Here is a 25,826-nt window from a genome sequence, read left to right as displayed (position 1 = left end):
TTGCGGCAATTAAAAAAGGTTTGCCGAAGGGGCATTTTCTAGCCTCTCAAAATGTCAGTGATGGGAAATCTCATCAGTTCCAGGAAGATGAAAATAATCTTTCATTAATGTGTCAATAAGACCCAGGAGGTAGCTTCACTAGAAGATGTGCCTTTTCAGGAGGGCCACGGTTTAATGTTTCTTTCATTGTAAATTTTGGGTTTAGGGATGTCTTAATTTATTTATTTTTTATAAATTCCATCTACTGTTAAACATATTTAATCTGATTCTCTGTCATCATCCTCTATTTGTTTCATCTTCCGCTGCGTCTCATAGATCACTAACTCGCTAAGATACTCCCAAATCAAACAATACTCCATATATCGTAAACTACAATAAGGTTATCCTCGATAAATATGAAAGTAGATTAAATATTTTGCCAATTGCAACAATAATTTCAGTCTAGTAACAATATAATGGGTTGCAGATATATTAGATAATTTAATATGGGATGTGACAGTAATTCTGTTTTTGTGTTTGAAAATTGAATTTTATTGTGTGTGATGATGCAGATAGAAGTTATGATATTAAAAAGAAATAGGGTTTGGGATCAGACTTGTTACCTATTATAAACAATATCACTAGTTAGTCTGTCTGCACATTTTGGCTCAATATCAGTTTTAATCCCAGTCCACACTAACACGCCGGAAAATGCATATCACATGAGTGTTCAAGATTGCTTGAATATTAGTTTGTCCTATATGCACGTAAACAGCTGAATCATTGTAAAATGCAGAATACAACTGCACAACAACTGTAAGCAGAGACAACAGGGTCAGACCCACCAGTAATTGATGAAACGTGTTCTACAGTGCTTTACAATCAATGGGATGTAACAACCAAAATGTGGCCTCAAGCCACCTGCATTTGTGTCGTCTTCATTTTTATCAACGCACCTTTACCAGAAAGTAGATATTGGTGATTTGTAATGAACAAATTTAATTGAATTTCTGTGTAATTGTACATGCTTTACATATGAAATATGACCAGATACCTTTTTGTTTTCTCTCTCTTAAGATATGATGCATTAGTAAACCAGAGGAACGAGGATTAAGTTCAGAAGATCAAAGAGAGGGAAACCCACCCGTTTGATGGAGCTGCGAGTCTTCTCCTTCCACTGGTGGCTGCTCAGCTCCAGAGTGCAGTGGACATAGGTTTCTCTATCATAGGAGCCCAGGATGAACAGTCTGCAGGGTCATGACAAAATACACATTAGAACAACATGAACTAGAAGTGTGAGATTCACAATGTTACAATCTTGAAAGCCTGAAAACATATTTCTCTCAATCAGGCACATGCAGAGTGATCAAAATGATGTGTACACACATCGATAATACTTTAAACCCACACATTTAAGCTTTGGCAGAAAGCTAGTGGCATGAGTCCATGTTAGGGGATTTCTGATCACTTTGACCATTATTGAATTTAAAGGGGTTGTTATAAAACTGCCATTGTTGTGGAAGAATCATGATTCATAAACATTAGGATCAACTTCTTGGGTTGTCAAATCTGACTGAATCACAACCACAATTTAAAAAATGGGCCCTTTTAAATTTGTTTATTCATCCAATGATCTTCCAAGTATACTGTGAACACTGCTGTGATAATGCCTGTTTTTACATTGGTGATATATTTCTTCTCACCATGATGTCAGAGAACAAAGAATATTCTTTAGAAGTCGCATTTCAGAAATTACCTTGTTTTGGTAGTTTCAATGTGATTTATTTACTTAGAAATACATTTGTTTATTCAAATATTGGGCATTAAGCCTTTATTCATTTGGGCAGTGTGTGTAAGAGAGTGTGTGTATATCATGCATCACTCTCTTCCATTTTCCACCACTGAAAATGGTAGTGTATTTTTTGGGGGAGTGAATGCTGCCCCCTACTGTGCTGAGGAGATGAATGCATGAGGCTTCTTTCCTACTGTAACACTGACGGGCAGATATTCCCTGATTTTATCTTATACTCACTGAAACTATGTGTAACTAATCATTTCAGGAATAAGATGACCAGCATGGTCATGTTAAGATGCATGTTGTCAAAGGATAAGTTTTAACTGCTTTCCTCTCAGATTCCACAGAAAATGATAAATGGGTGGATCCCTCTGCTTGACACTTTCAGCACACTACACCTGATATCTGTAACAAAGCAAACGTCTAACAAGCAGTTTTAAAGAAGTGATCCTGTGATACGATCTAGTTAAACGTTTAAATTAGTAGGACTGGGAGGGCAGCCTCCAAACCTGCCTGTATAGAACAAGATGATGCAAGAGGGGAGAGGAAGAGGAGAGACTATGATTATAATGGGCAGGACATGAATTATTCATTGATGAGACTGATCTGATCATCTTGTGGTGTACCCACATCAAAGCATGATTCAAAACACACACAACCGCTCTCCAAGGAAACAAGGATAGACCTCTCTACCGGGACTACCCTGTGCTAATTGACTCATTGGCCAATTAAAATTTAAACATAGCCAGCTTGGACAAAGAGGGAGGATATTTGTCTCAGAAAGAGGAGACTGCAGAGAAGGAGAGTGCACCGTCCATTGTGAAGGGGCTTTATACTGTAGATGATAAAGGGTTTGAAGATGTTATGTAATAGCAGCTGCCAGAGTCACAGAGGTGAGGTGAAGAAGTGGCCACCAATTTGCATATTGGTGGCCACTTCTATTAGATACTGCTTATTTACAAGCACTTGTTTTATCTCAGTAAAATACTAATGCAGTGCCTGTTGCAAAATTGAAGTTTGGAAAGGATTGTGTTAATGCTCTGGAGCAACTTCAGAATTATTCCTTATCATTATTACTCCCTAAACAGTTCTACAATATGCTGTCACTTTTTATTTTTGTATGCTGGACATTTATGTTGCAGAATGAAGTTAGAAAACAATTTGTATATCATACCTGGTTTATCCGATTTAATTTTAATAGTCAATGCTTTTCATAAAATAAAACAGAATTTACATCGTAACAGCAATCCCCACAATGTTCATATAAAGCATTGTGCCAACTAATGTAAAGTCCAGTCTACTGTTTGCCTCTTTATACAATTTTTATTAATATTAAATCGTGGGTCCAAATCCCACCACATTTGACACTGCACTTCCCTGGGCCATTTGGAAAAGGCATGTCAAGTGTGAAGCGGTTTAGATGAACGGTTTGCGAGGCATATGTTCTACATAAAGATAGACTGATGTTTGTGGAATTAGTAGGTAGATACATTCTGCCACTATGTTGTTATCTTGACTGTAGCAGTCTGAGCTTGAGGGAAAAACTGCTTCTGGCACTGGAAGGAAAGTTTAACTAAGCTTCCAAAATGATAAAAGAAAACCAGCCCCCCAACCCCACAACAAAGATACACAAGAGGATGTGGACAGATATAAAACATCCAACACATTCTTTGACATACACACTATAAAAGTCAACTAGTGTGCCTATGCGTATGCATGTCAAAAATGGAGTACGCTAAACAGCCGAGCTGGATTCAAACCAGAGAGCTTGCAGTCACAGGGCCTGTGGCCACAGCAGTGGACAAGACAAGACAGATTTAAGTTGACAGGAAAGGACACTAAACATTTACATCAATAAAATACATTACTGAAGTCAGTAAGAGAGAATAACCTAAAGACCTGCATAACTGACAGTAGCTAAATTGAGTTAAGAAAAATGTGAATTAATTAGCAGCTTTTTGTGCCGTAAACACACACCCAACAAGTCACTGGGGCTTGTGCCACACATGAGCAATTAAGTTATAATATTCACTAAACAAAAGAAAACAAATTCAGATTCAAGTCAAGTCAATCAGATATTTGGCAAATATAGTTTGCACGGGACATATTACATTAAAACATTTATTTTCACAACGTAAACATTTATTTGAGCAAATTTTAAGACTTTTTAGAACATTTGGACTTCAGATTGTGAATCCATTTGTGAGAACTACTTGATCTTGCAAATTGTGGCATTCATAATTGACCACACTGCAATGAAGCCAAGGTTCATCACCTACTGCAAAATGAGTTGCAAAAATAAGGAAATTCTCAGTGAATTGCTGGCGATTCCTTAAAAAAAATTCTGACGTTTTCAATTCTGTTCAATAATTCTGATAATTTGGATCAGGAAAAAAAGTAAAAACTGTTCCTGTTGACTAGGACACAATTTAATGTCATTAGGTTTAGAAGGTTAGGAGTCATTCATGACATATAAACTTGATAAGTTTCCTAGAGGCAGCAATACATGCATAGTGAAGCTAAGAGGCTTAACACAATTTCACTGGAAAACACCAGAAGGGTAATGCTTAACCTGCACAATGTATAAATCTCAATAAGTAACCTGTAATAATGACATTTCATAATGACGACATCATTTATACCAAATGATGACAAATGATTTTGAGTTAATCTATATAAACTGTAGATCATCACTTCACTAATCATATGGGATCATATTCCATCGCCTATATCGTATATTCTTTGAGGGTTGCAGGGGACTGGAGCCAATCAGCTGGGTGAGAGGCTGGCATCATTTAATAGGGAATCATTTTCTGATCAGTGAAAACTTCAGATTATCTCTCTGTTATTTGCAGTGAAGTCTTGGACACTTGTGTTTTTGGGACGGTATGTTTTTGGACTTGATCTGAAGTCTGATCAGCTCCAAAAGTAAATAATCTGAAGATACAATCTGACGTCATAGTCACACAAATACCTTGCTTGATAAAAAAATCTACATAATACTTTTAATTCAGGATTTAAGGTTTTCACCTGCTACATTCAATGAGGGTGACTTTGAGTCTGCCTTCCCCCAGCTTGCTCTCCTGCACCAACAGGTCCAGATCAAAGGCCGAACCCAGCGACGGCTGCACTTGGAACGGGAAGAAGGGCTTGTATCTGGAGAAAGGAAAACAGGAAACATCCAAACTCAGTTTTAATTGAGGACCTTTGCTGATGCTAATCCCCTGACAGTGCCAAAGTTATGCAGACAAACCTTAACAAACAAACTATTACATGACAGAAATACACATAGGTTCAGTGTGTAGAATTTAGACATCTAGTGGTGACGTGTCAAGTTGCAGCTGAATACCCCCTCACCATCCAACATTACAGAGCACCTGCGGTAGTTGTCATAACAAATCAAAAAGGTGTTTAGTTTGTCTGGCATGGACGACTAAAACGTGGAGGCCTCCGTAGAGAGGAGCCACTCCTGATGTTAATAGAAAGTATCTAAATATAAAGGGATCCATTTTAGGGTAAAGAAAACAACTATAAGCACAATTTAGATTAAACACACTAGTGAAAACATCACTAGGATTATTTTATATTTAATTTCTGCCAGTAGATCCCTTTCTCCCAAATCTTCTAGTGTACCTTTAAAGACAACTGTTGAACAAACAAGAAGTAGTCAGATTATAACCTGTCCACCAGCTTTAACAGGAATGAACTGACGCATGGTGTGAAGAATGTAATCAGAAGTAGTCAGAGCCACGGTCAGTGCTATGACTTCCCTTGGGTGTGGTGCTCGGAGAAGTGGCTCCTTGAGAACTGCAGCAATGAGTATTCATAAAAACAATCATTGTAATGTTAAAGCATGAGAGCACACACCCATCCTTTTCTATTTGGGGTTTCTGGTGTTATTAGCCTGAGGCTCCAGCTGCTCTAAATAGTGGACTATGCTCAGACAAGTCTCACACTTTACTGATGAAACCGTCACTTACGTACAGTTCCAAGTGACAGTCAGGATTTTGTGAACGGCCAATTTACACAATAAGGTCCAGGAAAACTGTAGCTTGAACAGTGTTGAAGTTTTGTTTAGGGAATAGCCATCATGTCCAAAACCTGAAAAACAATACTTATTCTAATAATAATGAATATGATAATCAAGCTCAGAAAGATATTGATGCCAACAAATTGTATATTATCAATATCCCATCAGGAATGAAACGTGAAGACTTAATACCACAATATCAATGAGTTCACTAATAAAAAGCAGGAATTGTGGTTTGTGAGCACTGGACTTTGCCTTACTGAAAATACTTCATCAATTAATTTACTACTACTACTTAATTTTCTGGTGTTCTCCATTACACTTGGCATCTATTGCACTTCTGTCCGTCCTGGGAGAGGGATACCTCACATGTGTGTCACTGAGGTTTCTAAGTTCTTTTTAGCCTGTTCAAACAAAGTTTTTTTGTAGATTTTCTTTATTCTTGTTGAAGGTTATGGGCAGAGGATGTCACACTTTGTTAAAGCCCTATGAGACAAACTGGGATTTGTGAATAAGGGCTATACAAACAAAGTTTGATTGATTGATTGTAGGGTTGGTAATGAATAATCGAATGTTCGATTATTCGTCATTAAGAATTCATTCGAATAAAAATCCAAGCCTAATGAATAATCGTTCTAGTCCCACGCATTATGAGAACAACATCTTCCGGTATCTTGCACGAGCGTGACTTCCTACAGCAGATGAGTGTAACGGGTGCTAAATCCCCGTCAGATATCTTAACGGACTATTAGTTCAGGTCAGTGATGTGTACATCTAAAGAAAATATGTATTCACTCTAACCGCCCCATCCCTTCCCCTAAACTCACAGACCAGGGATCCTTAACTGAAAAATAAACACATTTATTTATTGTATATATATATATATTTATTTATCAATCAGATAATGGAACATATATTTTCACAGTGAGCCTCTTTAACACAATTCAATTCAAGCAACAAAATAGAACTTCAGTATATATTCGAATTTAGTATCAGCGAACAGAGACTAACCAAATATTACTTCAACACGTCATTTAAGTGCACTGCACCACGGTGGGCATGAAGTCCAGATATCGCAAAGGAATTGTCCATAGAGTTTGTGCCACGCACTTCGCTCTGTAAAGTCAGTCAACAGTGTCCATTTCACTTATCGGGCACCCGGTAGGGGAGATGTTTCGTTATAGCCGTAGCAGGAGCTGTAGCAGGAGCTAACTTCAAGCCCAGTGCTGCCGTGGAGAAAGTGAGCGGCACAGAACTCACAGGAGGAGACATGAGGGGAGGAGGAGAAAGAGCGTGGAGAGCGCAACACACTTGAATCTGCCGTGCGAATCACTGTTCACCGTGGACTCCGACGCCGTCTTCTCGCTAAGACTCGCCAGCCGTTCTCCGGTTCTTCGCGACCCCCTCACTACAAAGTGACTTCTTAGTGAGGCATGCATGCTCAAGGTTAGTTTGTGTGTGACTCGGGTTATTGGAGTTGCCAGAGGAGGCAAGGTGGCAGAAGGAGACACCTCCCTTGGCAGATGAGTCTAGGCCAAGTGTGTGTAAGTGGAGCCAGCACAGTGGGCTAATGGTTTTGGGCTCATTGAAAACAGATTCCTTGTGATTATGGTATCTTTTCACTGGAAGTTAAGGATGTAAAAGACCTTTACACATTACAAAAGAGCTGTAAATTGTCCACGACAGTCAGGTACAAGTACACAATAACAGTTGGTCTCTTATAGGAAGTGGACTGGATATTAGGCATGTGTGGGAGCTTTAGGAGCTCAGACTGTTGATGTGATTCATGCCTCCGTCCTACTAAGATCTGTCTCTTCTTTCATTCTGTCCTCCGATCTTCTTGACAGCCGCTCACATGATCCAAACGAGGAATCAGAAGTAAGGAAGACCAGTGTGGATGGTGAAGTTCTTTGGATCAATGATTGTCTCAAATTATTAAAAAAAGAAACATTAAATGATATGCGGTTAGGGTTTGGGCGACGCATCCACCTAAATGACATCATTGATTAAAGCAGCACGTCACAAAGATGGCTGTGACTGCTCAAAGCAAGCTGCAGCGACAAAACCTCGTGGGTATGTGAGTATTTTAGGCCTAAGCTCTGTAAATTGGAAATGGCTTATCACAGCAGTACAATAACTATGCAAGGTCACTTGAAGCAAAGGCATTGCAGGCCTCACAGTTGTGTTGAACTCCATCATTTTCATCTGCAGCAGGGTAGTGTATGTGTCACAGCAGTCCTTTTGAATTAGAATCTTCTGATCTGATAAAGAGGGTCTATAATTATTATTAATATCATAGCACAGCCATGATATTAATGGAACTTAGATAATGATGATTGGCTGAATACAATACTGCACTATTAATGAAGTAACAAGCATGTGTTGAACTGGCACTGATCGAGTGCACTTGAAAGGAGGTAAATTCCCTGTTGGGTGCTAGAGGGAAGACACATAACAAGTCAGAGAACTTTAAAGTCCAGTCTGTTGGCCCCTTTTCCCAATTCATTAGTGAAGCTGCCAGGATACTACAAATGAAACTGAAACTCCTATAAGAAAACATTTGGCTGCAGCAGAGTGGGCAGGCCTCCATTCAGATCAAAGTGCCTTTAGCCCCTGACAACAACCGCTGCTAAACAGCATTTTGTTATTAGCTGTGATTCAGAGGAACTGTTCAAACCTGATATCTACGTCTATAGTGATCCCTTGGACCGCTCTTAGTACTGTCCGGTCACTGAGAACACATCTGAGGTGGTCTGAATCATGGGGTCACATTCTTTTAGCTGTATGAACAGAAATGTCTCCTGGTTAACCTCGAAGGAACTCCTGCTCAGCTGTCGTCCTCTTACATGCTTCAGTTTCATAATGAACCATAGACTGTAAATAAAGATGTATGAAACCTTGCTTATGCCTCCTTCTAACCAGAACTGAATCCAAATTATTCTGGATGCAGACGCCGCTGGCTGTTGGTGATGACAGTGAGTAGCGAGTCGGTCTCAGCTTATAATCATGCCGTTTGACCCCGTTTTTATAGCATCAAATAACCACTTTAAACCCAACTTGCCAGAAAAATTTGCACTTGGACATGTATAACTGTAATAACAACTACTTTTGATGTGTAAGTACTTAGAATTTTTTGTTTGGTCCATGTCCCATCCCCTAACATGGATGAGGTGGGGTTTACTGCAGCCATCCTTCAGGGGACATCAAGACAAATTGGGTTCACTTTTGGAGAGCAGTCATGTCATCTATTTTTATTCAGTCTGTATTGTACCAAAAGTAATTTGACACTCGCGTATGGAGCGTATTTTGAGCAGGAATGGGTTGCCCGCAGTCCACGTAAAAAGCAAACGACGTGAAACACATTGACAGAAGCTTATCGGCTGTTGGCTTAATAATTGATTCTTATTCATACCCAGATAGCTGTTAAAAAAGATTTACCAAAATGGCGCCTAGACCCAAAAAATACCAACAAAAGTATCACTTTTTGTGTTTTGTCTGGAGAAATGTTCAACTCGTTTAATAAGAGAAAGTCTTTGGCAACACCAGAAGCCCTAAAATATTGGCCGTTGCCCCCAGAGACAAATTCGTCATCAGATGATAGCTAATTGGTCTGAGCCCGACTGTGGATCATTCAGAGAACTTTGACAATGTCTCTTATTTCTTGTATTTTAATCAATAACACTGAGAATGTTGTTGCTTCTGAACATGATTTACTGAAGAAGAATTTTTAAAAGGTTCAGGGAAATCTCGTGATCAATGCAGCGGAGTTAATACGTCATGTCCTGTCTCTGTCTGCTGCACCTGGCTGCTCCACCTCTCGACTAAATAATTTGGGAGTTTTGTTGCTTTGTGAACGCTTCTGGGCAAAGAACCTCCACTGAGCTGTGTATGTGTGAAGGAAGACTCTGGGTAAACTCCGGACCCAGCTCTCCAGATTTCACCCGGAGTTCATGTCGGAAAACGGCCACGATAACCCTAATGTCTGAATATGTTAACAGGGCTTTAAAGCTGCCATGACTGATGTCACACTTTATGAGCTGTAGCTAATAAATTGATGTGGTAAACTATCCAAACTGCAAAATGGATTTTGGTAACATTAAACTTTCTCAGCTAGCATGGTGTCAGTTACGTGCACTCATTATAAGACACCAATATTGACCAGTATTGTTAGCAGCTTGCTAGGTAGCCCAGTTCACAACAGATTTACCCACAGCATGGATCCAAAGAAGGGTTATTAGCTGGCTAACAGCAGTCAGCCTCTCCCACTGGAACGTTCAGCTATGCACATCACATCAATATTTCAAACTAATCACTTTAATGTCTATCAGTCTCTAAAACTATATGATTGGCTCAGCAGCTAAAGTAGCATCAATAATCATCATCCCATAATAAATCAGAGTTTGTGAGATAGCATAAAATATACCACATTTGAATTAGGTAGTTCATCTTTACCTAGAGGGATGTATACTTCTTGTATTCTTTTTGAGATAGTGAAGCATATTAAGAGCACCACTGGTGTATTGTCTTGTTTAAATGCATTGGGGTGTGATGTGTCATGAGGGACAATGTGTCCTCTGTTGGTCCAAAAGTAACCTGCTATCATTTTGTCCTGATCTATCAATTTTCAAAAAACACATATTGTACCCTTTTATTCATTGGCTCAATATTCCAGTCACCATTAGACTTTACACATCAACATGTATCGTCTTACACATTATCCGTTAATCTTTTACCATCAGCCCCAAGCCAATAATCAGTCATCAATATTACTGGAGGAAATTTTCTTAAAAAGACAGAAACTGCTGCACCAATTATTTGCTGTGACATTGTGAAAATTGTGATTTATTCCTCTTGCAAAACTGCTTTTCCTAAAGCTTTTGTATTTATTTTATTTACTTAATTATTGAACAGTTACTTAAAGTACTTTTTCATAGTTGTATGTAGCTTTTTGTAAATGATTAACATTTTATTTAAAATTATTTTTATAATTCTTCCCTTTATAGTCTATTATCATAACAATCCCTTACTTTGAAATGAAGTCCATTTATTGATAAATTATTAATTAATTTGCAAAAACTTTACTAATGCCCATTTCTTTTGGACAATTGCAACATGACTATTACACTGACACTTCCTCTGTAGGCATGCGCAGTTGTTTTGCTTTACAGACCCTTAGCCAACAAGACAACAGCTAAACTGCAGAGATTGTGCAATCAATGCTTATGTCTCCTCCTGTCTGTGGTACAAACTGAGAGGAGGCTGAGCTAAAAAGGAACTGGGCTCCCGCTCTTAAAATGGCCAACTCTTTGCATCAGTGCTATCATCTATACCGTCGGACCGGAAATGACGGGAGGAGAGAGGTTAAAGAGGAACAACGGAAATCTACAGCACAACTACACAACAAACAAACACGGAAGCTTGACAATTATGTATGTGCGATTCATCCTGTCAAGCCCAGTTGTAATTGTACACCTCCTCTCATCTCCTCTTGTCACACAACAATTTAAAACACATGTTTTTTGCAAACTATGTGTGCGTGTGTGTGTGTGTGTGAGTTTGCTTGTGTGTGTACGTATATTTTCAAGTCTGCTGCTCACATCATTTCCAGAACATCTTTAACATTGACCCTCTCTCCATTTACAAATCTGTCTCAAAACCCATCTTTTTAAACTGGCATAGTCTGGTTGACTGTTTCCATTTGGCCAACCTCATAATGTTTTATTCACTGTTCTTTTTATTGACCTTTGGTTGCATTGTTTTTTGTTCTGTTTTGATCTCTGCCTTGTAAGGTGAGACCTTGAGTGCTTTGAAAGGCGCCTATGAATATAATGTATTATTATAATTATTAACTATTACAGATTTCAGTATTCGATGCTCTACAGTTGCTATGTGGCTTACAAAGAAACAAAAATGAAAAGAACATTTAAGTACTTGACTTTCAATAGTCTTTTGGATGACAATGCTTTGACTGACCACTGTACATTCAAAAGATGAGTGATCAGGAGCTCAGGGCCAAGTCAAACAAATTATCCTTCCACTCTACAGTCTCTCGATTTAAATAGGCATGCAGACATTGACTTTAGCTACATGTTGACAGTTGGCCGGAAGAAGAGCTTAACACACACGCTCATCAACTCTTTTTCAAATTTCCTGATGGATCATGGTGATGGATTGTGGATTATGGTGGCATCTGATTGTGGTAGCAGCTGATCGTGGACTATTATTTTCAGAAGACTGCTTGATAAACAATATGCCTACTCTACCATTACAGACAATATCTCATCAATTAATTTAGATTCACGTGTTACAAATTGCTTTTTCTATTTAATGTTGTAAATACATGAGGAACTTCTGTCCGTCCTGGGAGAGGGATCCCTCACATGTGGCTCTCTTTGAGGTTTCTATGTTTTTTTCCCTGTTAAAAGTTTTTTTTTTTTGTTGTTTTTCCTGACTCTTGTTGAGGGTTAAGAACAGACAATGTCACACCTTGTTAAAGCCCTATGAGACTAATTGTGATTTTTGAATATGGACTATACTAATAAAAAGTGTTTGATTGAAATATATTTATCAAAACACTAATAAATAATTCCCCTCAAAAAGTAGACAATGAGGCAGTGAGGGTATCTGTATGCATATCTGTATGCATATCCTATATACATTAGGGTAACCTGACAATAATCAACACTTTCAATACATGGCAAGTTGAATATGAAAATGCTTTACTAGTTTAAATCAGTACTAAGTTAACAAAGCTACTGCTGTTATTATATTCTTCTGTGAATGACAATCTTTTCATTTAGCATCTAGAAGTCCAGTGCTGCATTAGATACACATTCCGGATATTAAGATGGATAAGATGTTAGGTAACATTGACGTCTTTGCGGAGGGCAGTGAAACAAAACTTTACTTTAATACCTGGAGGCAAATCTAACAAAATAATATCAATCACTGCTCTTATCTTTAGACTTGGTTTCTAATTTGAACGACATCTTGTCACACTTTCACTCAGTCATTAAGGGTTTCTGTGATCTGAATATGGGTTTGCACAAAGTACTGAAGGACCTTCAAAACTTCTCAGAAGCAGAAAAAGAGGAGATTTTAAAGTCACCATCGGATTATGATGAAGAATGTTGACCTCATAGATTCCATAAACTACTTACACGTGAGGGTTGATCTAAATTGATGTCTTTCAAAGTACGACAGCCAACTGATTCCAGCATAACATCAGCTATTAAACCTACTTGTTAACTGACCCATTTATGTGGCTGCTCCATCCTCAGAAGATGATGTGATATGATGCAAATCTCAAGAAACGGTCAACATATTGACCAGGTGTTGTTTTTAATCATACTGTCGAACTATGCATATAAGCCCAAATGAGCTTAGACCATGATTCAAACTAATGACCAAAGAAGATTATAGACGGATAACAGCAACCGCACTTCGATCGATTAAACTGGCTGTGTCTTCCTCTCCTCTAAGCTTCTGCAATTGCAACTTAATTGCAAATAAAAACAGGGACCTTTATTTTAGATTTGGCTTTGAACACAGTATTCCCCAATAGCTGGAGTTGAGAGTCTGCATGGGTGCTGTAATGCCTGGATTACCTCCAGTGGGCCGTGGTCCCAGCCCCTCCCCTTTCACGGAACTACCATCTGTGCCAAATCCCACAGTCCAGCTTTTATTCTCTCAGGCTGCACTTCATTACATCATCCCATCACATTCACTCGCTCTGCATGATCGTGGGTGATACATTCACAAGCATGTTCAGAGTTCTTCTGTTTGCTGCAGTGCTCCCCCACACGACTATAAGCACTGAGTCTGTGGCAGTACTGTCCTCTTAAATTGTCTGACCAGCAGCTCAATACCCAAAGCCATTCATTAGAGGAGTTAGTTCTTTAGAGAGAATTATTATAATTGGAGACATTACAGTTTCTCAACTATGACAACATGCTTTTTTTCTTATTTAAATCAGTTTCAACTGAATATCTATAAGTAACTTGGTGATGAACAGACAAAATGATGCAGATTAATCAATAATAAAAATGATCACTAGTTGAGGCCCAGTTTGGTTTCCAATCGTATGAGAAAATAAAGAATTAAATCCTCATAATTAAGAAGCTAAAATCAGCTTCAAATTCAAAGTCAAACCTTTTAGCTAAAAATGCTAAAACACTGCAAGGTATAGAGCAGTTTTCTCTATTTTGTCATCAATATCAATACAATTCTGTACTATCAATATGAATCTGAGATTTACAAAAGTTTGGCAGATCCAAGTATATAAATAATTCAAAATAAATATAATACTGTAGAGTTGGCAATTCATATCTGCACATAGGCGTCATATTTGACTCCTACATGCAAAGATATAATTACCACCCTGTGAATGTATCCAAGGCTCTGTTCAGACCTTGTATTAACATCCTGAGTGAGTGAGCCGATCACAAGTGGACTGCTCAGTGTGTACCAACCCAAAACACATTGCCATCCCATCGCTCAGATCACATTTAGTGGTGGTCTGTGATGGATGAGGCCCCCTTCTTTTGCCTGTGAGATCACAAATATTTGCAGGACGGACCACCTACTCAGCTAACTTCCTCTGACCTGCATCGACACTCAGCATCTTGCACAGCTCTGTCTCTCTCTCTCTCTCTCTCTGAAAGCCACACACTGACAATGGACTCCTCTGTCATATAGTGAGACTGACTATAGACAACATAATTTGGTCTTTGTGAACAATAATGATTTACATGTGAATTTGCATTTAAGGCAGAGACGCTAGATCCGATTCCAGTGGTCACTGGAGACACATTCAGGACACACTAGCGCCATGTGTGAGCTGACTCGCACTCAGAGATGACCACCTGGTGATCAGATCACCCAAGTTGCATGTCTGAACCAGGTCTGAACAGGACCGACAAGTGTTGAGGTTTTGGACAAAGACAGGAGTGAAGCACTGTGCATGAGAGCAGGCAGGAAATACTGCACCGTGATAACTGACAGGAAATGACAATCAGCCAGTGTTCCCCCTGACAACTATCTCCACTGGCTCAAGTCCGGTTCAGGTTGACTCAAGTCGGAATAGCACGTCGGTCTTTTGGCATACTGCTGTGAGAAAACCACTTCTGTTTTCAAGAGGACAGCTGAGACATTAGTGAGGACTGTCTTTAAAAGAAAGGCTCTTATGGAAGATGCCTCACGTTGCTGTTAATCTGGCCAATGGAATTTCAGCTGTGTCTGTCACCACTATATTTCTACTACCCGACTGCTACTTAGTTCCATCTGTACCTTCTATTATTTAAGTAAGACATAGTGAAATAAAAACCTAATAATACAAGTTTCTCTCTTTTTTATTTGCCCTCTCTCTCTCTCTCATGCGCACTTTCTACTTCCTTTTTTTCTCTTTCTATTTCTCGTACTTCTTCAAACTAAATTCCCTTTCCCACACTCAGCTGGGTACAGAGCTGATTTGTCCCATTGGACATATACATATTTTTTTGTGCTGAAACTCTGAATCATAGCGGATGTATTTTATTCTATAACCAAAACATTAAATAAAAAAAGATACAGATGTCTATAAAGACAATTACGGGACGTAAACAGGCAAAGTTTTTCTAAGGTCTTGCCCTTGCTATGTAAAGTGCCTTGAGATAATGTATGTCGTGATTTGGCATTATAAAAATAAAAATGAATTGAATTTACTGGCAGTCAGCTGTGTGTTAACTATGCCTGAATGAGGAGGGTACAGTGACACTACTACTACATTTTCAAGGTACTGAATACAGTAGTACAGTATGGCTAATCATGAAAATTTTGAAAGAATACAGTACAGCTGTAAAACTGCAACAGCAGGCCTTCCTGGTTAAACCAGGTTGTGTGTTAAGCCATTTTCAGACATGACCTCCAAGTAAAATCCAGAGAATTGGCTACGGAGTTTACCTGGAGTTTGCCTTTTACACACGCACAACGCAACGTGAGGTTTTCTGCAAAGACGCGTACACATCAGCAACAAATCTTCCACATTATTCAGGAGACAGATGGACACCTTTGTCTGCTCTTATCATCACAAACTCTCTTGACATCGTCGGTGTCTTTTACGTGTATGACGCTGCTTTTTTTTAATTAAGAAGCATTAGAAGCGGTGAATCCAGCGGGGATCCCCTCACACCAGGGCTACCACTAACGACTATTTTTCTATCGATTAATCTGTCGACTATTTTACCGATGCGTCGATTAATCTAAACGATCAATTTTCCTAGAAAAAAATCAAATTTACCCTTTAATTTCATATCCAAAGCGCAGCGCCAAGGAAAGCCAGGCGCCTCCTATCCACCCCCGTTAAACCTTTGTGCGGTTCACGTGGGCTGCGATGCGCCTCGCGCCCTGCACCGATGGTTTCGGCGTTGAGTCTGTCGAGTTCGCCTAATAATGTGCGTGAGACAGACTGTGTACTAATGTTGACATCTTTATTCGGGTCCTCCCTTTCGTGTCTGACCCCGCCCCCCTTATTCATTGCCTCCTCCTATTGGTCTACAACATACCAACATAGGGATTTCCTATTAACAAAACCTACATGTCAATCAACTGTTGTGAATAACATTGAACGATAGCACGGTCTATTTTTCCACTCGCCGTAAGCGTATCGTGCCAGGAAACACACTGGAGAATGATTTTAAACGATATTAATGACATTTTATATGATATAAATGATCAAATATGCATCCCATACTTTGTATTCCCCTTCTGTTGTCCTGGAGTTTTAATTTCCCCAATTTTCCCAATCACATAATTAAATGACCCCCTCTGCCCATCCACTACAAGAACACAAGCAGATAGACAGAGAGAGAGAGGGTGGGGGGGGCTAAGAAGACCATCATCATTTACCCCGAAACCAGTACATTGAACGGGTTACATATAACAACAAGCGGAGAAAGCAGAATCGTTGGCTGACCGGCGCTGAGAAATGCGCGTCCCGTGTGAACAGCCGGGCGCCTGCACACGCTTGAGAATAGTGCTGTGCAGTGCAGCGCTTCGGCATCAGCTGTAAACCCGGCGTACAGTGATATTGAATAAGAACATTTGTTATAATTAATTGAAATGAAACGTTATAGAAATCGAAAGGTAAATTCATAATTTGTTTGGGTCATTTTCAGCGTCGACGTCAATCGCAGCAGCCCTACCTCACACATCGACTTCTCCTGGATTTCTACGGATGTTATGCTAGGAAGCCAGGCGGATAAAGTCTGTAGAAACTGCAGGGCGTCTCCCTCTGAAATTTGCTTTCACACCTCTTCTAGAGAAAATACAGAGGAACTGTGGACTGTGTCCAGTGCATGTCTGAAAGAAGCTTTAGTGTGTGTCTAAAGTGTTTAGTGTGAGCAACTGTTGCCTGGGTGCTTCACCAGTCAAAGCTTTATGGCAGAAACCACTGTTGAAAAAAACTCTAGCATGACATTTGGACTATTGCTGGAAGGCATATGGGAAACACTGAATTAGAGTGGAAGGAGGCTCTGCTGAGAGCTTTTAAGTCCTTGCACTCAATGATGTTTGGCAGAAGTCGACCAGCATGCACCAGCACAAAATACACTATTATAGAGCTGAAACAATTCATTCACCCCAGTAAAGGGGGACTGAATAGTGAACAGAATCTACAACAGAGTCGTATATGTGGACGGTGAAGTGAGGTCTCTTTAGATACACAGTGAGCTGAATGCTACTTGCACGTAGAAGACCCTTTTGGTTCATACACACTGGTTTGGAAGTTTAATAGAAAACTGTGAAAGCACTCTTTGTGAATGGATGGAGGGCTGGAAGGTTACTCAGCTACTTAAGTGAAATTCAGCAACTGTAGGAGCTTGTTTTTAGGATCACATGATCACACACACACACACACACACACTCATGCGCACACTGAAAGACAGGTACACAGAGGGGGCCGGTGATTTGTCCAGGTCACCCCGCCTGCCGAGGACCGTAAACCTTTGGGGAATTTCTGACAGTTTATGAGTTCAATCGATGACCAACTGGTCTATTGAAAATATGTTTGTGAGAGAGGAGAGAGAAACAGAGAGAGTGACAGAGTGAAAGTGAGCTAGAGCGGGGAATCGAAAGGTCATACCGAATCCATGTGCTGCAAATAGATCCACAATGAAGCAATCTATGTTATTAAGAGAAGTGTACAAAATATTTGGGTCATTAGGAAACTCTGGTGGGACAAATTAAAAATTAAAACTGAGCTAAAATCGGAGGTCTTCTGAATCATGAAGTAGATGTTACATTAGATGAATTGTGAGGAATTTGTTTTCCCAAAGCAGGTTACAAGTTTACTACTGTGTGCAGTCAATCTGCCAAACTGCAGATATAGTTGTTATTCATGTTGTCGCGCCGCTTGAACTACTTTCAATGACAAGTAGTATCAGTTTTTAAAAAGTCACAAAATACGCTAATGGACATTCATGACATTGTTTCGTCACATTTACATTCCACCAGTTGGTTTCAGCCCTTCATCTGCTTCTCTCCTGCTCATATATTTTAATACAGATGTATCCACGATAAAGTGGCTCTCATTCATGTTTTTTTCTTTCTGTTGTCAAACAATGGAACAAGTATGAAACTGTGACAAACACTTTACACAGGAATCACTCACAAGTCATTTCCAAACTGCTGATCTGCTAAAACCACAACATCATCTGACAAAAACTCCACATGCCTAAGTTCCAGACAATGCTGTGCTGTGATTTCAGATATATTTATTCCTCAGAGAGAAAGTTCATTCACATCTGTGTCAGCTGCCATGCGGTCAATTGAATGACACACAAAGGGTGCTTGCGCAAATAAAAGCCCAAGCTCACAGGGCTGTAGTGGTGACTCTCTTCTCCAGAAACTAACTCTGGTTTGTCCAAAAGACACTGGACTTGTTACACACTGATTTTTTAAGTGATAAAAGGGTTCTAAAAACTGAGTACGTGACATTCACATTTAAACGGCTGGCCTTAGGGTTTCAGTCCAGCAACAAACCTAGCTGATTCCATGTTGTGGAAAGACAAGCTTTTGTATCTCATATTTGTAAAGACAAGGAAGCCACAGAAAAAATGTAACATGACCATCTGACACATCTAATGGAACTATAATCAGTTTTTCTTTTAAATGACAAACAGATTTTAACTTAAGGGCCTTGCTGGCTTCTTTCCAGAGCTTTCAACTGCATCTCACAGTCTTCAAGAGTTTTCTTAGTTGTCATGGATACAACAACGAAGCAAAAAGACTATCTCCATGACAACTGAGAAAACTACATCTGTCAGTGACTGAATGTGGGATGTGGTGGAAAGTCATATAAAAAAATTATATTTATAAAAATAGGCAATAAATGAACCAAACTTGTGAACAACAATGAACAATCAGTTATATATTTTAGAGATAACGTAGACAAGATGTCCTTAAAAGGCGCTGGGGGAAATTGGACATTAATTTCCATAACTACGGTGCAAGCTCATGTGCTGTGGAAGATTGTTGTGCTCCTAGAGAGCCACACAGTGGGCATTATAGTGAAAGTGTTGTTTTCAAGAAACATCACGTTAGATCATGAACTGATTCCATTACCCAGGTCATTATCCTACAGAAGAGTAGCTAATTCAAGTGAATCCACTGATAATCAACCAATTATGAATTTAAAAGTGTGAGGGACATGCAGAGGAAACATTTCAAAGAATAAATAGTCAAATGAAATAGTGTATATTATGTACCATCACTGAGACTAAATTCCTGAACAAACTACTCTACAACTGAGCACAAATGGAAATGAAGGAGCGATATAAGAACTCTTAAATAGTAATTCCCAGTTAAAATTATGTGTTCATTGTTAATTTAAATAATGTTAATTGCCAGATACATATCAAAAAACAATATAGTATTTTAACTTCTAAATATCTGTCTTTTCTGTTCCTGTAAAACAGTTTTAACTCTACAGTTGCTCATTCTGCACCTAAGCTTGTTTACTCATTCTGCGTCCAATGATGATTCTTTATTGGAGTTTCAGCTCCCTCCCTTCAACTTAAAAACTCTGCTAGTTAGCGACGTACAACAGGGAACTACGCTTTCCATTTCATCTTCATAGGCGAAGATGGTGGTGAGAAGTCCTCAACAACAGAGGGCAGATTTTCGCCATTACTTTGTTGTTGTTAATGTTGAGCTGGTAGTTTCAGTAGTTTGACGCATATGAAGCGCTACCGGCTATTGTAAATGTAAATCAATAACCATTACACTTCCCTCCATAGCTATGCGTCGAGGAAGCCACCCTCACATCCTGTTCTTTAACTCCTGCAAGGGATGGAAAATAATTTAGGAGGCAGAGCAGCATCTCTAATGACAGCTTGCTTGGCCATTTTTTAAATATTCAACTTTGGCAGTAGTTCAGATTCTTGAGGTGGTCATTGGTCTTGTGATTTGAGCTGCTCTCTCTGGATATACAGCACTCATTGGCTATTGTAGTAATGAACATTTCTAGATTTTTCTTTTGGAAGAATGTTTCCCAAATGACGACCTCCAGTGCTTACCCCTCATTCTGTAAATTGGGAGACATGTTAAAATAATAACGTTGTTGTTGTTGTTGTTGTTGATGTTGTTGATTGAGCCAGTGGTACGGTTTTCATAGAAGAGTACTTCAAAGATAATGGTAGTAGTCTGTTCTGCTAATACAAATCTGCACTGTTAAACAAGTGCTGATTGGTATTGAGCATGTATTATTTGTAAACCCTGCCTCTCACCCAATACCAGCTGGGATTAGCTCTAGCTCCCCTTGCAGCCCTCAGAGGATAAACAGGGTAGATCTTAAATGCATGAATGGACGGATGAAGTGTATGCTGCAGCTGTTAATAAACTCAGTTTTGCTGTATGACACACGATCAGCAGTGGAATTGTGTTGGTATAGATCATGTGTTGTTTGTGGTTCAATGTTCTTGTGTAGTGTAATTTTCAACGTGCATGTTGTAGCTTGGTTTGTGTTGTGGACTTCCTTGAGCTGCTGATCTCTGTGGCTCGACGTGGTGAGCAGTGTTTGGCTTTCAGGGACCCACCTGATTTTGTAGTTGGGCAGCGTGTGTTTCTTTTTGATCACCCTCTTCAGCTGGTTGACTATGATGGAGGTGAGCTGGGGCAGCGGTCTCCCCTCGAACTGAGACTTCACCTCGAAGTCCACGAGCGGGTCGTCCAGGAAGGAGAAGGACCAGTGGGAGAAGGGCATGCGCGTGAACTGCAGCCTCAGCCTACCCACCACGCGCCGCATCTTCACGAACAGGTAGGCAGACTTCCCAAACACCAGCTCCACGTCGATGGCGAGGTGGAAGCCGCCATTGTACTCGATGTCCACCTCGAAGTTGAGCTCCTCCGGCATGCCGTCCTCGTTCAGGTGCACCGGCTTCATGAGTGTGGCGCTCTTGAAGACGGGCAGAGAATTGCCCAGGGAGATGTCTCTGAGGCTGAGCCCCTCCAGGAGGCGACCCGCCGTCTTGGTCTGCAGCAGCTCCTCGAACTCCACCTTGATCTTCTTGGTGAGCCAGTGTCGGACCACCGGGGTGTCGCGCAGCTCCCGGAACAGGAATAGGAATATAGCGTTGAGGAAATTGCACGTCTCGGGTTTGTTGGCGTCCCCGGGCTCGCTGCGGGTCGCCGGCTGTTTGGGGCTGCCGCCGGTGCCAGCCGCTTCCTGCTGCCGCGCCGAGGCGGCCTCCTGCTGCCTGTGTGCGGCGGCCGCTGCTGCCGTGTTGTCCTGCTGCTGCTGCTGTCCTGCCTCGGCATGATGGGTATTAAAGTAATCCTTCAGTGCGTTTTCAGGCACCACTTTCACATACTGCACCGTCCTGCCTGCGGGCTCCGGGCTCCTCCGGTAGATCAGCAGGAACTGAACTATCAACGTGGCGACCGCTCCGGAGAACACGGAAATTAGGATCAGGTAAATCATCTTGAGCAGCTGCCCCGACGCCGTCTCGGAGTCACAGTGTGTTCATGTCCTGAGGTTTAGACGCATGAACAAAGCAAGTTCCACCTGGTCGCTCTCAAAGCTGCCATATCATCTGCTTCTTCCCTGAGCCTCGCTCTCCGCACCTGATTGGACGAGCTGCTTACGTCCGTGCGCGTACTGACGCAGTTTTCTTTTGATGCGTTCAAGTTATGGCGGATTTACCGCTTTGCCCCAATGTGAAGCTGCTGTTGATCATTGAATAGCGTCTGACGACAAGTGTGGGCATCAGCAACAGATTCGCTATCATGTGTCCAATCAAAACCGGAAGTCACCCTCAGGTCAAAGACTTCCTATGTGTCCGTCCTTCGGTTGTTCTTTGATTACGACACCTGAGCACATGAACATGGCAGCAGGTTCATACCGTACTGTAAACACCAGCTCCTTTATCAATAACTTTCAGTTTGAATTGTGTCTTTCATCATATCAGTTATTTTCACGTTATGTCTGTTTTCCCATTTTAATTAGAAACTCTTCGTCTTTTATCCAGCATTATATCTAGTTATATAAGAGGTCAGCATTATGCAATACCAATGCACAAGTTGTCAACAACTCAAAAACATTCCATTGAAACAACCGTAAATTACAACAATGTTATTATAAAGAAAGTGAATAAATACTACAAAATACAAAATTATATATGTATCATTTTTTCATGATTGTGTCTCTTCTCTTAAATTGTTATAGATAAACAAACAATGCAGGAGGAGGAGCCATATGAATTAGAGTGCATGAGAAGCATAACTCTTTTCACTTATCTTCGGCCATTTTTACAAGAAATATTGGGTTAGGGTTACTGGTGACCTACCAATAGAAAATTACATTAAATTGAAAACCTGAATAAATGAGTGGAGAACCATGATGACTGTAGAAGCTTCCACTCAGGTACACTGGTACAATAAAGCCATGAACATGTGATCACGCTCTGTGGATTGAACAGTTCTAGTATCAAGATGGAAAAAGAGAAGATCGAAGTGACTTTAAAAGAGGGATCATTGCTGGGACAATGAATGACAGAGCTTTATTCAAGAAGCTCAACTGGCCATTCCAGTGTTCCATTAGGAACAGTGACTAAAAGTGACATCTGTAATCTACAGAAAAAAAAGATGTCTGTAAACAGAGTCGGACAATATGATTAACAGAGCATATTCAATGACAGAGATGCTCTTGCATTAGTGAAAAAGCAGTTTAGGTGGTCAGACTGTGTTAGAGGGAGCAGTCTCTCCACAGTAACATTGAGTGATGATACAGAGGGCTGTAGTGCATGAAGCTCTCATCGCAACATGAACACACATCTGAGAGTTCAGTGGTGCACAAATCACAGACACTGGTCTACATAAGATGTGGAGATGGAATATATGTCGTGGTGCAGCACATGGTGGCTAAAACCAAACACACGTTATGTTGCTTTCGCCTCATACTTATCAAGGAGACCAGAAGGTTAAACAATATACAAATGCTAACAGAGTAACAGGAGCAATTGTCTGAAGTTGTCTCCCATCACATTGTGTCCTTACGTCTTGCCACTGGTGAAATACGCAAACTCGTTGAAGTTGGGGAGAGTTGAAGTTGTGGCCTCTCTGTCTGGTGCATCAGAGTTAGATATGAAAGTCCCTCAACGTAGACACCACAATGCATTGTTGGTTGGCCCTTTATCTATAACCTAACCTTGGGGGTTTCTTAGAGAGAGAAGGGAGTATCTGCGGAATTAGACAAACACTATTCTTCAGTACAGATATGATATGTAATATACAATAAACATAATATAGAGTGCCATATACAGTAATGTGTGATGATGGTCAAACATTTCTCAACAGTGTGGAATGACTTTTGGAGCCATTCATACCAGACATTCGTAGAAAAACGCCTGGGGTCTCATTTATAAAAGAGTGCGTAGGATTCATACTAAAAGTGTACGTACGCACAAAAGTCGGAAATGGCGTACGCCAAAGATAATTCCAATTTATAAAATCGTGCCCACACACACCTGAACTCAATGTTTGCTTTATAAATCACAGTCCACTTGGAAACAATCATACGTGGATCTGCCTCCAGATCCGCCCTCCACACACGCACTTTCAACCATAAATGGTCAATGCAAAGCACGGCATGAATATTAAATGATGCTGCTGACCAATAGGTTTCCACCGTGAGTCCTGACGGAGTCACGGCATCAAGCGATGTGAAGAGGAAGTGAAACTGTTATAAATGAGACCCCTGAGCTGAAAAGCCTCTTTAGAAAGAGATGTCCAAGTTTTCTCCTGAATATTGTCGTTGACTGATCCAGGTTACTGCTGCATTTATTAAATCCAAGGCCTCCCTGTCTTTTAGCACCAGTACTGAAGTGATAAAGTGTGTTAAGACACAAAAAATGATTATTATTCGTGTTGTGGTGTTAAACACCAGTCTAAGTCACTTGTTTATGACCAAGTAAATCAGAATTCTAGTCACCACATGTTTTTTCTTGTCATCGTACATAATTATATTTACATCAAAAAAGGCAACACAAAAAAGTTACAAAATGTTCATGTGATTACTTTCCAACACAAAAGATGTCAAAATGCCCCCAATCCAACATACAAATATCTTAACATAACTTAATGATCCTATAACTTATTTTTCAGAATTTACTGCCTCAGGTTTTTACGTTGTTATCATATAACTTTAAAATATAAGCAGCAATTAGAGGCTGCATTCAATGTTTACAACCAGTCTCACGTGATTTGCAGTCTAATGTTATTTGCACCATGTATTACATGATATTACATTTGATCCTAACTTGTCATGTATAAGGGATGTTTAAGGCGTTGAATTTTTCTTTTATAAATCTGAACAAAATATCTTAAACGTCCCATGTAAAAAAGTAATGCTGAGTTTACATTATTAATAGGTTATCTATTAGCAGTGAATTGCTTTGAGTGGGTTCCGGTGTCCCTGCATAACACAGACGTGCAGTAATACATTTAACAGGCCAGGTCACACCATGCTGGGCCCTGTGCAGACGTCACGTCACCTCACACCCCGTCTGGTGCCAAATGACACCTCGGATCCAGCATTTACCAGGAGATACTTACCACTGCAGGCCTGAAGCTTGAGGCCTGGATGTCAGTCACCTTAAAGGAAAATTACATCTTGTTTTCTGCCGTCAAAAGTCAAAAGGTAAGTGTGACAATATAATTACCACTCTTACTGCAGAAATGTTGTGCAAGAGCATTACACAGGAGGCATGTTTCCAGTCACAAGTTTAACATGGCAGAGGGAAGTTCAAAGTTAACATATAATAACAGTCTAATGTTTCTGAAAGCAGTGACACACAGACCTCTTAAGGAACGGGCAAATATGAAAAGACGGAGCTATTTCACAAGGGTCGACTGGATGTGAGAGATGAGCACTCACGCTCCACAGGTGCCTCTCTGGTATGATCATCAGAATAATAGCAGAAATATGATAATAATTAGTCCCAGCATTCAGAGTGATATGACCGACTTATCCAGAACCTGGCTGCAGCTGTTCTCTGGCCTTATTCATTTTCTGTGATCTTGTGGTTCCTTGACAGTCCAGCAGAGGTCCCCAGTTTAATCTTGTTTTACCCGTCTTGAAGGGGAGGCCCTTTGTATCTGATAAATTGTGAAAGCATCGCGTGGCTCTGTTTCCTGCCTGTTTAGAGAACTGCAGAAAGAAATACTGACTCTGTTGCCTCCGTGTATGAAGGTAATACTCTGTCTGCTTAAAGAGGACAATACCAAGATGTTATTTTGCAAACCAAACTTCCAGGTCTGAATCTGAAGGTAAACGTATCCGTCTAACACTTATGTGCTGACATCTGAAATGAGGATCCCATGTTTCCAGAGGTTCTATCTATTATACCTTGTTTTAGTTCCCCCTCTCCTACTGTTGCTCCTTGTCCTTCACCGTTTGATGGTTTCCTGGAGCCTGAGCACATCTTTTTGATGTGTGTGCAAGTTTCAGCAAGTTTCCCCAGAGGTCCCTGCTTAGTGCAAACATATCAG

At 40.2% G+C, this 25,826-nt stretch overlaps 1 protein-coding gene across 1 annotated transcript in view; it reads right to left on the bottom strand.

The window, feature by feature from the left end:
- Nucleotides 1-22,053, bottom strand: part of pdzd8 (PDZ domain containing 8) — a 46,738-nt gene extending 24,685 nt beyond the window's left edge. The window contains exons 1-3 of the mRNA XM_053436061.1: nucleotides 20,876-22,053; nucleotides 4,805-4,930; nucleotides 1,124-1,226 (exon numbers count right to left, since the gene is read on the bottom strand). Coding sequence (XP_053292036.1) covers nucleotides 1,124-1,226; nucleotides 4,805-4,930; nucleotides 20,876-21,759 — 1,113 coding nt within the window. The 5' untranslated portion in view covers nucleotides 21,760-22,053. The remainder of the gene's footprint in view (nucleotides 1-1,123; nucleotides 1,227-4,804; nucleotides 4,931-20,875) is intronic.
- Between the last annotated feature and the right edge of the window lie 3,773 nt (nucleotides 22,054-25,826).

This window comes from Pleuronectes platessa, chromosome 12 (assembly GCF_947347685.1).
Source record: "Pleuronectes platessa chromosome 12, fPlePla1.1, whole genome shotgun sequence".
NCBI classification, from domain to species: Eukaryota; Metazoa; Chordata; class Actinopteri; order Pleuronectiformes; family Pleuronectidae; genus Pleuronectes; species Pleuronectes platessa.
Note: the sequence above shows the minus strand (reverse complement) of the source record. Positions and strands in the feature narration are given on the sequence as shown.